Below are 14667 nucleotides of genomic sequence, written 5' to 3'. Positions count from 1 at the left end.
GAGATCCTTTGGACGCATATTTCATCACATGAAGACATTTGATATTTCATACTCAGCAAGCATCATACATACCATTAAGCAGCAATTACAAAAGAAAATGGCAAGACCCGAGTCCAGTAACATTTCCCTTCTGCACCATGTTGAATTTCAAGTTAATTTACCTCTGCTATGAACCCACCACAAGAGATTAGCAAGTGAATTCCCATTATCATGACCTGACAGTTTCCTTATCTTCTTCAAAGCACTCTCACTGTCATAAATTGCTTCCAAGGCATATACAAACCCTTTCCATCCGTCTCCTACACCTTCCCTTCCCAGTGCTGGCAATGTCCAGTTCACCAGCTGTCTGGTATACTCAATGTCAGAGAACAATACCTCACTGATTGGCGATATTGGTAGCAATTGGATTCCAAGCCTGCGTTCTCTACAGACAGGAGAGGCAAACCAAAGACCAATGTCCCTCTTGTTGGCCCACAAAACACTTACAACTCTGTTCTCTCTAGTGAATTCTTCTCCATATAGATTATCTCCTTCCTTAACATGCCACCATTTTTTTGCTGCTTGAATCTCCAGTGCTGCAAGTGTTGAACCAGTTGCAACAAGATGCGTGTCTCCATAGGCTAACCCCATTAGTGCAGCAGAGTAATAGGAATTAACAGCTTCGCTAGTGCTTTGTTGATACCTCCCATCTGCAAATTCAGTCAACCCTCCAGCCCAAGAATGGAGCTTGTAGAAATCAAAACACCTCATTCGTGGATAATTCGAATTCGATAGACTGTCTAAGTTCATAAAATCAGCCACAAGTGAATAGGCTTGGGGCTTATACCTCTTTCCCCATGTAGAGTCAATCTTGGTCAAGACAGCTATCCCATAAAGGAAGTAACCAATATGACAATTGTGGTCATTGTAAACTCCAAACCCGATATCTGCCTCTGAATCCGTTGACCCTTGTTTCGTAACAATTCCCCCCCATTTCGATTCATACAGAACCGTTCCCATTAAAAGTACCATCCAGCCATGGCTCAATTGTATTCTTCAAGAACTTTCTTATAGCTGGAAGCACAACAAGAAAGCACACTTCTTCAGCAATCAAAGCCAACCTTGCTGCTCTTGCAATCAACTTGCCATAAAAATATGATGATTTCGCCGTTATAGCCGATGAATCCAAGGAATCAACGTCCTTAGCAAGAGCAGTAACAATCTCAGCATACGATTCTTCATTAACCCATTTAATTGAATGCCAAGTTACTGAAACTTGGTGTGGTTTCAACATCCAGCAATCACCAACAATACCAACAAGGTCCCCATCAATACTTTTATACTTAAAATTCTCTAAAATCTTAACATTACAATAGTCCTTACATATAATATCAAGATGAAGTGGGTGTGCAAGCATAAGCAAATCACCCCATCCTTTCTTTTTCCATTTATACTCTACACAAGACGATTTGGTCAAAACTGCAACACCTGAGGTCGGGTAGCAATAAGAGAAGTGATCGACGATTGATTCACATGTCGGGTCAGAATCGGACAATACAACTATCCGAAGAATACCCGAAAACCCACCAGAAGTAATCAAAGAAACACTAGGATTCAAACTGACGGATGACGATGCATATATAATCCAAGTTTGGCCATTGTTCAGCTTAATGGTATGCTTGGTGAGTGAACTATTGGAAGAAACCGAGAGAATTGCATGAACACTGTAGATTGATATCCGTGTCTTGCGGGTTACAGAACAGGTTAAAAACGGACTACCTCGAACAAGAAAGAAACGGAGGTTGGAGGAAGGGATATCTAAAGTAACACTGAGATCACTGTGAGAAGTGATAACATGGCTTTTATCCGAAGCTGAGGTGGTTTTATCGGTAGCAAAGATGGTTAAATCACGAACGAACTTCTGGTAAATGGAAGGAGGATTGTGAAAGATGGATGGGTAAGAAATAGAAATGGAAGAGCAGGCTGATTTGATGAGATAAGGGTGGATGTATTCAGGATAGTCACCATTTTCGAGAGTGAAGTTTTGGAAGAAAGAGTTAGTAGGGAGAGGGGATGAGAGGAGATTTCGCGAGAAGAAAAGAGAAGGGTCAGAGAGAACAGACGATTGTACTTTAGGGAAGAGAAAATGGTCGTTATGAGACATGGTAGGAGATGGTGGCTTAGGGGGTGGCTTCTTAGGCTTTTTAAAGGGTCTGGTGATTCAAGAGATATAGAGAAATGAAAAGACTGGTATTAATCACTTGACTGACCACTAGCCAGTCCCATTGAATGCTTCCACATCCCATGTGTCGTTTGGATGCCCGGTTGCTTCCTGTGAAGCACGCTTGTTCTTCAAAATGGTGCAACTTATCTCAGTCATCTGTTTAGATGACATTAATTGTTGCCAGTGACAGAGATTTTATCGCGTGCTGGGCACTTGGTTTTGGCCTTTGATTGTGGCTTTTGTTTAGAAAGTTGGCGCCACAAAAGTTAATTATATTATAGTATGAAGTAATGGCATTAATAATTATGTTATTATATAAGATTTATTTTTATATAATAATATATAAAGTTTTTATTATGATAAATATATTTTAATTATTCAAAAGATACATATTTACCATTACAATTTGATATAAAATATTTAACCTTAACAAAAATATGATTTTAATTTTTTTAAAGTTAATATTTTATTAAATAAATTTTTAAATTCACGTATTTTTAATAATTTCTAATCAAATTTATTTAATATTAAACTGATAAACAATAAATGATTTGGTTTAAAATCATTTAATAGAAATTTGGGTTAATAGAGTAGAAATACAAAATGAAAAATTAATATACGAACAAGCATGAGAAATATAAATAAATTAGAAATTCAAGTAAAAAATTATTGAAATACAATTATCAAACTTTATTTGTTCAGGTACTTTAATTGATTTATTCGTAAATTTTCGATAATTATGTAACTTTGGTACGAATGGCATATGTATAAGGTTCGTTAAGAAGATATCATGTGTTCAATAAAAGAGTTGTTGGATAACGATCTTTAATGATAGATTTTATATTTGAAAATATTAGGTTATTTTAGAATAACTATGAAGGTGTAAACATGCAAATTGTCCCAAAAACTTGATATTTCTTATTCTTGAACTTCGAAACTCAAATTACCATCGATACTAGGACAAGGACATTGATACTTAAAGTAAAGGTATCGATACCTATAAAGCAGTAACGACACTTTTGTCCTGTTTTATAACTAGGTGTCGTAACAAATTTTTGTTAATAATTTTAATAGATTTTAGTCAAAATCAAGATGTTTCAAAATTTTCTTTGTTAAAAATTAAGCTTATTAGAGTATGATTTGCTCTGGCAACAAATGTAGTATTTCTATATCCTTACTTGATAGTTGGGTCGAGTATAGGGGTAACAATTGTCAAATTTAAGCCTTAATTTCAACAAAAGAAAAATACATGCCTCAATGTGAGAATAATTATCAAATTTAGAGTTCAACTTAGACAAAAAAACACAAATACAAGAATAAATTTCCACCTATCAATCCAACTAGTTCATCCACTTCAATTAAATAAATAATAAAAATTCAAAAAATATTTAAAAGATAAATTTAATTGCCCAATTCAATCATATACCCGCTTCAATCAATCTATCCCGATTTCTAACTCCACCAATCTAATCAAACAATCAATCCCACTGACCAATCCCGTTGATCAAATTTGACTCCAATTTTAATTGAGGCTTACTTGTATATCAAACAAAGAGATCTCAAGTATTTGGGGTAGTGTCATGTATGCATGTGTAAGAATATTAAAGAGATCTCAAGTATTTGGGGTAGTGTCATGTATGCATGTGTAAGAATATTGATAAGTATTCTAGTATTTCCTTTTCTCTTTTTTTCTCAAGCATTACGATGTGGCTTCTTTGAACAATAATGGAAAATTAAGTTTCCTATATATATTTGAGACAAAATTATTATTTTTTCCATTATTTCGATCCATGCTATATTGTTCGCGCATGTCATGCGTTAGTTACTCTAGTCCATTAAGGTCGAAGGTGGATCCAACGGCAAAGACCTCCGATTAGGTGCTATATTTTGAATACGAATGTGGCACAACGTGTGACAATGTGTTTGGCCTCTGCCGGGGGTCCATTGCAAGATGCCAATGGTGATTAGGTGCATGGCTTCATATTCAAGGCTAGGATGATGGATAGTGTATAAACAGAATTGTGGGAGATCCGGTAAGGCCTCCGACCGGCCAAGAGCGTTGATATTTCGAGTCTTATTGTCGAGCTCAATGCACCGCTAGTAGTTCGATTGTAATATCGTCCTCTTGATATTAACCATCCCATGTACATACGTTAGGAACTGTTAGCAAGACTCATCAACAGCCTTGCAAACTTGCCTAACCCATTATTACTCATAAACTACATTGCAAACTTGGCCCAGGTGTCATTGGATGAGTTGATGCTCCTAGGCTGCTAGCAAGACTCATCAACAACCTTGGTACCACTACAATAGGCAGAAATATCAAGCCACAGTTGTTTGCATGCATAATTTTGTTAACTGTTCCATAGTACCAAAAAGGTTTAAATTTTAACTTAAATACATATTAAATATTAAATATTTATTTAAAATTCAATTATATATTATTTTGAGATAAAGATATTAATTTTTTTAGCTTAAATTTTCACACCCAATTATTTATTATTTAATAAATTATATTAAATAATTTCAGTTAAAATCAAACCAATATAAATATATATGTTTTATGTACAACTATAATTTTTAAAATTATTAAAAAATCCAAAATTAATAATTACATTTTAATTTTAAAATAATTATATAAAAATTAATTTGCACAAATCTGAAAATTTAATTAAAACTAAAAAATAACTCCATTTTTAATAGTGATTAAGACCACAAAGTATCTATCCTTTTTAACTGCGGCAAACATGTAAAATTACAGTAACCTAGAAATCCAAGCAGCATAGTTGAATACAGATAAATAAAATCAAACGGGTATTTTAAATTTTGAAATATTTATTTTTTAAAATTAAAATCAAATGTTCTTATTATTTTTAAATGTGGAAATGAAGATAACAATGGCAAGTCAGACAACTGTTATGCCTCAAAAAATTAAGTTCAAAATGGGAAATTAAAAAAAACTTTTCAAACCCCATTCACACATCTAATTGATTCATCACTCTTGCCATTCCTATTTTTTCGAAACAAATTTTGCAAAAAAAAATCACGAAAACAAAAAAATCAAATCAATCGAAGATTGTCTCCCGCCTGAAATAGTTGAGAGCATCTAAAATTCTCGATTGGAATTTGATCTTTTTTATGCCCATATCTGATTCCAGAATTTGAGAAAAAAAAGGGAACAAATCCAAAAGAAAGAAATGCCTCGAGAATAAAAAAACACAGGAGGGATAAAAAGGGGAGAATCTCGATAGGAAAACCCTAAAGAGAAAAACCCTAAAACAGTTATTATTGCGCAGCTATGACTCGAAACGCTTCCACTGAATTTGAAAAGGAAGGCGATCTTAAGGGGCTGCGCTTTTGATTTTGTAATTTTTTGCTCGATTTATTTGTAAAAAAAGGGAACATTGGACAGAGGCGGCGAGGAAAGAAAACCCTAATTTGTAATTTGGAACAGCCACGGTCGAGTGAGAGAAGAAAAGGAGGGTATTTATAGACTTTTTTTGTTATTTTCTTGGGGGCGATATTTAGGGCTACTTAATAAGATGGGCTAGCCCATGATCTATAGGGAGCTTAACGTGGGCTTCATTATAACGCATCCACGTGAATGAAAGTCACCGAATCATGACCCGACCCGACCCGACCTATTACACCAATCCGGGTCTCGTTCTCTTTGGTAGACATCGAAACACCCCCTTTCAAACGCCTAAGGCCACTTTCCCACACTTCTCTTTCTGAGAAAAAAAAAAAGAAGAAAAAGAGAGGGTGCCCCGCCATTAAAGCTTCCATTTTTATTTCCCCCTTTCTTTTATGAATACACCATGAAGAAACACCTTTTCTTAATCTAAAGCTTACCCTTTTTATCCCTTTTTTCCTTAAACTCGACTAACCCATTATTATTCATAAACTACACCCACATTTTTCTCTTATCCTACACCCTTCTTTCTGTTTTCTTTTGAGTAGTTTATGGCATTAGATATGCAGTTTTAGCTTGGAGTTGGCGAAGTTTGGTTGCTTCAAAGTAAGTGTTAAATTTTTGTTCTTGTTCTTTTGCTTGTTGGGTTTATAAAGTTCTGTTTTTTTAATTAGAAAATGGTTTATTGTTCGGTTAAATGTTTAGGATTTTAGGGGGGTTTGGATTTTTTTAGTTTTTTTGTTAGGGTTTTAAGGTTTAATGGGATTTGATCAGTTTGCTAAAAGGGAATGGTTGCCTGGATTATTTTTTTATTTATCTAGGGTTTCAATTTATGTTCTTGAAGTGATCAAAAAGCTGAAAAGTCCTTTTTTTATAATTTAATTGATATTGTTTAATGCAAAGAATTGTTTTTATTTAATGGATATTTCCCTTCAAATTTCTTGTTATACATGTTTGATTTAATCAAATTCTTAGTAAGCATTAAAAGATTATATATACAATGTCAGTCGAGGTCTCACATTACTGGTTTTTTTGAAGATTAATTTTTTCTGTTTTTGATTATATTTGTATAGAAAAGTGAGAACATATAGTTCTATATAGATGGCCTGGACTGTAAAAGATGTAAATGAAAGAGACAAGGACCTGGTTGTAGAAAATGGTTTTGTAAAAGAACCAAAGTCCTCTCCTGGTTCAAGTGTCTCAACAGCTGATGTGATTCCATCACAAAAGGCATTAGAAGGGAAAGATTCTCTTTCTTATGCTAACATTCTTCGGTCCCGGAACAAATTTGCCGATGCTCTTGCTATATATAACGATGTCTTGGAGAAAGATGGTGGGTACATTGAAGCTCACATTGGTAAAGGGATATGCCTGCAAATGCAGAACATGGGAAGGCCGGCTTTTGAGAGCTTTTCAGAAGCCATTAAGTTGGACCCTCAGAATGCTTGTGCTCTTACTCATTGTGGTATACTGTACAAAGATGAAGGTCGTTTGGTAGATGCAGCTGAGGTATGCTCCTGAGGATTTTAATCATTAATTTTGTTTGGCTCAATGATAAGTGTTTCGTTTGGTAGATGCATTGAAGTTCACTTGTTTATTTGTGCAGTCTTATCAAAAAGCTCTGAGTGCAGACCCTTCATACAAACCAGCTGCAGAATGCTTAGCCATTGTTTTAACTGATCTTGGAACTAGCTTAAAGCTAGCTGGCAATACACATGAGGGAATCCAGAAGTATTATGAAGCTCTTAAAATAGATCCGCACTATGCTGTAAGCTATTCTCTCTCATCCTCCATGTTAAACTTTGTTGTAGCTTGGTCTTTCTAATTCCCGTTTTCCCATATTGTGGTGTTATATAGTCTTCCTTTTTAGGTTGAACTTATATTTATATCCTCATACCTCATTTATACAGCCTGCATATTATAACCTCGGTGTTGTCTATTCTGAGATGATGCAATATGATACCGCCCTTAGTTGCTATGAGAAGGCTGCACTAGAGAGACCCATGTATGCCGAAGCATATTGCAACATGGGTGTCATTTATAAAAACCGTGGTGACTTGGAATCTGCCATTGCCTGTTATGAGAGGTTATATGCTTTAAGTTGCTTAATATGGTTGCCCGTTGGGCCTCAATTGTAGTTGGTGTATTTGAGTGGCACCTTTATCTCTACTGATGCTCTATTTGCGTAACTATTGTATTGTCAGATGTCTAGCTGTGTCCCCTAACTTTGAGATTGCGAAAAACAATATGGCAATTGCATTGACAGATTTGGGAACAAAGGTGCTTTCTATCCCTCGTTACTGTAGTATCATTTGTTTATGAGATGCTTATTTTGTTGAAAATTGAATCGTGTTTGTATCCACATGTCCTATACCTGCATGGACGTTTATAGAAAGAACTTAGCTTTTTGCATGGCCAGTGCATTTTATTGATGAAATTTACATAAAATTATTAATTTTACTAACTTTATCATCATCTATGGTTTCAATTTAGACATTTGGTGGTTGCTGAAGATCGGTGTTTAACATGATAAGATTTAGTTACATAATATATAGTCTCAATATTCTACATTTTTGTAGTTTTCTTCAACATGTGTTATAGGTGTCTGCCGGAAGCTTAGTATGTAAAGCCTTGTTTTCAGCTTTATAACCATCAAGGCATCAAATACGTGTAGAGTCCATCAAAGTACATGGAGCTTAGAATGAGGATGCTCCATTACATATTTGTAACAGAACAATTGAGTGACTCTACGTTAAAATATTTCAACAGAGCCCTTCTAGTGATTGTTATTTCCTTCTACAATCAACAAGCTCGATTACCTTAGTGTACTATTTGCTCGTGACACAATACAATTGGTTGACATGCATAATTTTTTGTGGAATCTTTTATCATATTACCTTCATTCTTTAACCAACACCAACACTTGTATTAGATCAACAAACTTTTTCATGTATTGGTCAACTCTTATTTACTTGTTCGTGGAAGTCGCCTTGATTGTTCTTTGAAATAAGTTGTTCTGTCCCTGATCTTGCATTCAGTGATATGTCTGTTCAGGTTAAGTTGGAGGGAGACATTAACCAGGGTGTAGCATATTACAAGAAGGCTTTGTCTTATAATTGGCACTATGCTGATGCAATGTATAATCTTGGGGTTGCTTATGGTGAAATGCTGAAGTTTGATATGGTAAGTTATTATTTAGCTAAAAGCACCATGGTGGCCCCTATACTAGGAATCATATTGCATTTTTCCCTCTATACTAAAAAAAGGGCAAATTAGACCCTTTATGTTAGATCAAAGAGGAAACTGGTTCTTTTTGTTACGAATTCATATGGATGGGATTTTTAATAGAAGGACTAGATTTCTCTTTGATCTAATTTACAGGGACTAATTTTCCCATTTTTTGTGTAAAAAGGGTAAAATGCAATCCGACTCCTACTACAAGGGCCTCCATGGTACTTTTACTATTATTTAAGATGCATTTGCTTAGAAGTTCATAATTTTCTTTGAGGAACTCAAATTCTGTTTGTATGGTAAAAGATTTTTTAAACATTCTTTATACGTAGGTTCTGCAATGATGCTATCATATCGCGATTTAACTATCAATTTTTGTTTGTGCAGGCAGTTGTTTACTATGAACTCGCTTTCCACTTCAACCCCCATTGTGCCGAGGCCTGTAACAACTTAGGAGTAATATACAAAGATAGAGACAACCTTGATAAAGCCGTAGAGTGTTATCAAGTAACATTTGATGCTCGTATAATATTTTGAGCTTTCTTTATTTCTTTCCATGGTCTTCATTGCTTATTGTAATAGCTTCTTGCAGTTGGCTTTGTCAATCAAACCGAACTTCTCTCAGTCATTGAATAATCTTGGTGTTGTCTACACAGTTCAGGTTTGATGTTGATAATGAATCTAACTATTAGACTCAAGTTTGTCTCGAACAATGATTGACTATGTGCTTGCTATCGGCAGGGTAAAATGGATGCTGCTGCTAGCATGATCGAGAAAGCCATCATTGCCTGTCCCACATATGCCGAAGCATATAATAATTTAGGTATTTCCCTTTAATCTTTATGTTGTCTCCAAATCTATATTGTTGGGAGATAATTTGGCCGGCTTTGGCCAAATGGGAAAATATCATTAGTAGTCCCTCTCAAGTCTTAATTAGTCATTTTAAGTCCTTTAATCATTTGGATGAATGCAAATTTTTTAATTTTGGCCCCTCCTAAAAATTAATTACATAATCTAAGCCCTTTCAAAATAAAATTTTTAGCTTCGGGCTCCTCAAAAATTTAAAATTTTATCTAAGCCCTGTGTAATTTCTCTTTTCTTTTATGTATATTTTTTGTTTATTCTTTATATCCTTTTTCTTCAGGGGTTCTTTACAGAGATGCTGGCAATATATCCATGGCTATTACAGCTTATGAGCAATGCCTTAAGATAGATCCTGATTCTCGTAATGCAGGACAGGTACCATTCATAAATCGTGTATCAGATTAAATGGTAATTGCTTTTTTTGTTTTTGATCGATCTCTTTTGTTATTTCAAATTATTTTTGCAGAACCGACTGTTGGCAATGAACTACATAAATGAAGGAGATGATAAACTTTTTGACGCTCACAGGTTTAATTGAATTCGTACCACCCTAACTTGCATTTGAGGTCGATTTTCTATTAGCATCATGTTAATATCTGGCAGTCATTACAAATAATTTGTGGCATTTGTCTGAGCATCTAAGAACGATCAGAGGGATTTGCATCACCCAAATTTCCTTGTTATAATTTTGTCCTGACAAGTAAAACTTGTCTTGAAAGGCTTAAGTTGATATAGAATTTTGGAAAAGAAATGGATGATTAAAACAGTAGCTATTTTGAGAATTTGATCTTAAGGGTAGTGATGATATCTCCAATACCCTGAGATGTATGCTCTAAACAGATGCCGAAACAAAAGATATGGATACTCCTGTTTTGATTCTATGGTCTAATTTGGATTTTTTTTAACAGGGACTGGGGAAGGCGATTTATGAGGTTATATTCGCAATACAATTCATGGGACAATCCAACAGATCCGGAACGACCTCTAGTGATTGGATATATTTCTCCTGATTATTTCACTCATTCCGTGTCTTATTTTATTGAAGCCCCTCTTATTTATCATGACTATCAGAACTACCATGTGGTTGTTTATTCTGCGGTAGTGAAGGTACTAAATCTACAGCATCAAGGATACTATAGGATCGAGACTGTTTCGTTTAATTTACCCCTATCTTGTCAAGTATTGATAGTAATCACCTTGATTGAACCCGATGCGGGTTCATCTGTTGGGAGCCTTTCATTGGAATTATTTTCTTAACAGAGTTTGTGATTATCTTCAAATAATCGTGATTCTCTATTTGTTCTTTAATTATCACTAGGTGGTCCTCATCGATAATTATCGTGCCAAATATTAGGAGCTATGATTCGATGTTCTATTGCTATTATAAAACAACTCATTACCTTTCTTTCTGAACTCACATTCTTTTGACTTTGCAGGCCGATGCAAAAACTATTAGATTTAGAGAAAAAGTCTTGAAAAGGGGTGGGGTATGGAGAGATATATACGGTATTGATGAAAAGAAGGTTGCAAGCATGGTTAGAGAAGATAAAATTGACATCTTGGTAGAGCTTACTGGTCATACAGCCAACAACAAATTGGGAACAATGGCATGTCGACCTGCACCCGTCCAGGTATGCTTAGGGTACCATATTTTCGGGTTTTTAACTGTTTCTTCCTTTACTTTCTTCTGTCATCAATGGCACAAAAAGAATTTTTGTATATAGAAGAACTCTTTTAGAATGGATCTTGAGTTGATTTTTGCATGTCCGGTTTTGGGGATTTTGCTTTGGTTAAGTTCTGCTATTAGTCCCTGTACTTTGTAAAAGTTGTGGATGTAATCTTGTACTTTCCAAAAATTAAAATTTTATTCCTCATCATGATAAATGCCAAATTCATTAAGTTATGTTATTTCCAGAATCTAATGTGCCAAACTTATTATCATATATGTAATGCCATGCTAGCTTATTATTTTCACATATTAAAAATTCAGCTAATGGATTAACAATTGTAATTTGTGTTGAGACTAAAATTTCAAAATAAAAAAGTATAGGGACTTAAAATGACCCAGTTGGAGAATATGGACCAAATCTACAACTGTACACATGGTAGACGACTAGTAATTGAATTTAACCTAACGGATTTAATTTCAAAATTCAGAAAGTAAAGGGGCCAAAATTGATTAAATTAAAGTACAGGGACTAATAGAAGAATTTAATCTTTTGCTTTTTGTGGTAAGCTTCATTTGATAGACTAGGAATTTTCGAGTTGTCTTTGATTTCTTGAATGTCTTTTACTGTAGGTAACTTGGATTGGCTATCCCAATACTACCGGTTTGCCTACCATTGATTACCGAATCACTGATTCATTCGCAGATCCTCCCGATACAAAGCAGAAGTAGGTCTTGGTTTTACTTTAGCCATTTCCGTTTTCAATTAGATGACATACGATAAATGATTCTATACTGTCAATAATCATACCTAATGGCAGGCATGTTGAAGAGTTGGTTCGATTACCGGAATGTTTCCATTGTTATACTCCTTCACCTGAGGCTGGACCTGTATCACCAACTCCTGCTCTTGCCAACGGTTTTATTACATTTGGCAGCTTTAATAATCTGGCAAAGGTACTGTTTGGTAACCATGACCAAAAGTTAAAACTTGTGTTTTTACTAATGGCGTTGGTAGTAAACCTATTATTGGGACCTTTTATCAGATAACACCCAAGGTATTGCAAGTTTGGGCAAGGATATTATGTGCTGTTCCAAATTCCCGTCTCGTGGTAAAATGCAAGCCATTTTGTTGTGACAGTGTTCGGCAGAAATTTCTATCAACATTAGAGCAGCTCGGTTTAGAATCGCTTCGTGTCGATCTTCTCCCTCTAATTCTTCTTAACCACGACCATATGCAAGCTTATTCTCTTATGGATATTAGGTAAACTTTTATCATGTTCTTCATGTTGCAGATTCTTATGTTGCTCGGATTTTAATGCTTATTTTTTTTTGTAAAAGTTCCAAGTTTTGATATTTGAATGTACTCTAGATGTTTGACCCATCGGCTTTTATGAGTCGAGTTTACTTGTAAAAGTTCTAATGCTTGTTGCATATCTCTATGTATAGTTTGGACACATTTCCGTATGCTGGAACAACGACAACATGTGAATCTCTATACATGGGAGTACCATGCGTTACCATGGCTGGTTCAGTACATGCTCACAATGTCGGTGTCAGTCTTCTCAGCAAAGTTGGTAAGGAACTTTGTATTTACTTGTTAATCTATTATTCATGTCGTTTTTTCGTTGGCTTCTCTTAATCCCCTTTGGTCTTTGCATTTTTTTCTACTGGTTTTTCACTTTGATGTTTAAACATTTTGGGTAGGACGCGTCTCTTAATGTTTGTGAGGATGATTTTATGTTTGTTTTATCATGGAGGTCTTGTAATAGGAGTCAGATTGTATTTTTCTCTTTCTATTCAAAAAATGAGTAAAATAGTTTTTATATGTTAGATCAAAGAGCAAGATGGTTTTTTCTGTTAAAAATTTCATCCATTTTTACTGTTAAAAACTGGCGTAATTGACAGATAATCAGATACATGTGTATCTGAGGCTGACTTACGAAGATAAGTTTTTAACAGCGAAAATGGATGAAATTTTTAATAGAAAAGATGAATTTGCTGTTTGATCTAAATGACTACTTTGCTCATTTTTTGAGTAGTGGGAACAAAATGCAATTCGATTCCTAGTACAGAAGCTTCCATTGTACTTTTACCATGATTTTTCATACCATAGGCTAATTATTTAGCATTCCGGGTACTTACAATGTAGGGTTACAACATCTAATAGCTCGAAATGAAGACGAATACGTTCAGTTAGCACTAAAACTAGCGTCGGACATCACTGCTCTCCAGAACCTAAGAACGAGTCTTCGAGACCTTATGTCTAAATCACCTGTCTGTGACGGACAAAACTTTATCAGCGGTTTAGAGGCAACATATCGGAACATGTGGCGAAGGTACTGCAAGGGTGATGTCCCATCTTTACGATACATGGAAACACTACAAGAACAAGATATACCAGACGAGTTAACTACTAAAACCTCCGACCCGGAAAAGATCAGAGTCTCAGGCGACACTTTCCCTAGTACAATCAAGTGTAACGGATTTAATCAAGTCCCATTGCCAATGTCGAATCTCACTACTTCAGAAGAGAACGGTAATCAGTTGAACCAAACTACAAATTCAAGCAAGCCGAGCTGATATCAAAATTTCTGGTACTTATATAGCACTTTTCGGTGGTATGCTAAACCCTGAAACGAATTCGTTACCTTCGTGGGGGACAAACTAGTATTCGTATTATTTTCTGGGAGAAAGTAATGCCGGTGTAAGCTGGGTAAAACTATGATTTTATGGTGTTCTCGTTTCAGAAGAATAGCAGATTGGGAAAAAAGATGATGCTATGAGCTACTACCGATATCGAAATCGATTAGAAATTTAGCCTTGGTTTGTATATTACGAGGATGGTCATAGTTTTTTGGTTTAGCATCATTGCATGGCTTTTGATTTTTACTGGTTTTTTGATATTTTGTAGTTTTTGATGTATTAATGCCCATCCTTTGAACTCAAAATTTTAATGCAACAAAAACAATCAAATTTGATTTGTCATGTTTCTTTAGGAGTTCATTTTTTTGTTGATTATCGTTAGGGGAAATGATCAATTCGGTGGTTGAATTGGCCATATCATAATTTTTGTCTAGTTGTAGACTTGTTCATGGCATGAGTCGCTCGTTCCGACTCGAAGATTTGTCTGAAAAGTGAGAAAGTTCGGGTAAAAATATATACTTGAAAAATGGGTTTAGTCAAAACAAAATAAAGCCTGTTTAGAAAATGGATTGGCCCTTAGGTAAGCTTTTTTTGCTTGAGCTCGGCCAGGCCTGAATATGTTTTCAGTTTGTTGGGAAATATTTA

General features: G+C 35.0%; 1 protein-coding gene, 1 non-coding gene and 1 pseudogene across 3 annotated transcripts; 1 reads left to right on the top strand and 2 right to left on the bottom strand.

Moving 5' to 3' along the window:
* Nucleotides 1–34: 34 nt before the first annotated feature.
* Nucleotides 35–2244, bottom strand: LOC107936773 (probable endo-1,3(4)-beta-glucanase ARB_01444; annotated as a pseudogene).
* Nucleotides 2245–5098: 2854 nt separating this feature from the next.
* On the bottom strand, nucleotides 5099–5213 carry LOC121210255 (small nucleolar RNA Z266). Its single transcript, XR_005905376.1, has one exon. It is a non-coding gene; the product is annotated as a small nucleolar RNA Z266 (small nucleolar RNA).
* A 691-nt stretch (nucleotides 5214–5904) lies between these two features.
* On the top strand, nucleotides 5905–14364 carry LOC107936788 (probable UDP-N-acetylglucosamine--peptide N-acetylglucosaminyltransferase SPINDLY). 2 transcript variants are annotated; one of them, XM_016869555.2, is made up of 18 exons: nucleotides 5905–6221; nucleotides 6717–7124; nucleotides 7222–7383; nucleotides 7526–7701; nucleotides 7820–7895; nucleotides 8670–8798; nucleotides 9234–9353; nucleotides 9439–9507; nucleotides 9588–9669; nucleotides 9991–10085; nucleotides 10177–10238; nucleotides 10619–10817; nucleotides 11147–11341; nucleotides 12010–12104; nucleotides 12198–12333; nucleotides 12423–12640; nucleotides 12826–12953; nucleotides 13529–14364. In XM_016869555.2, exons 2-18 carry the CDS (start codon nucleotides 6717–6719, stop codon nucleotides 13957–13959), a joined length of 2781 nt encoding a protein of 926 aa, XP_016725044.1. In that variant the 5' UTR covers nucleotides 5905–6221; the 3' UTR covers nucleotides 13960–14364. The 2 variants fall into 2 exon arrangements, with proteins under 2 accessions (XP_016725044.1, XP_016725045.1); XM_016869556.2 differs by having other exon boundaries at nucleotides 6689–7124.
* Nucleotides 14365–14667: the final 303 nt, after the last annotated feature.

The sequence above is a fragment of the Gossypium hirsutum genome, chromosome A11, assembly GCF_007990345.1.
Source record: "Gossypium hirsutum isolate 1008001.06 chromosome A11, Gossypium_hirsutum_v2.1, whole genome shotgun sequence".
Classification (NCBI taxonomy): domain Eukaryota; kingdom Viridiplantae; phylum Streptophyta; class Magnoliopsida; order Malvales; family Malvaceae; genus Gossypium; species Gossypium hirsutum.
The sequence above is the reverse complement of the archived record's forward strand: the minus strand, read 5'-3'. Positions and strand labels throughout refer to the sequence as shown.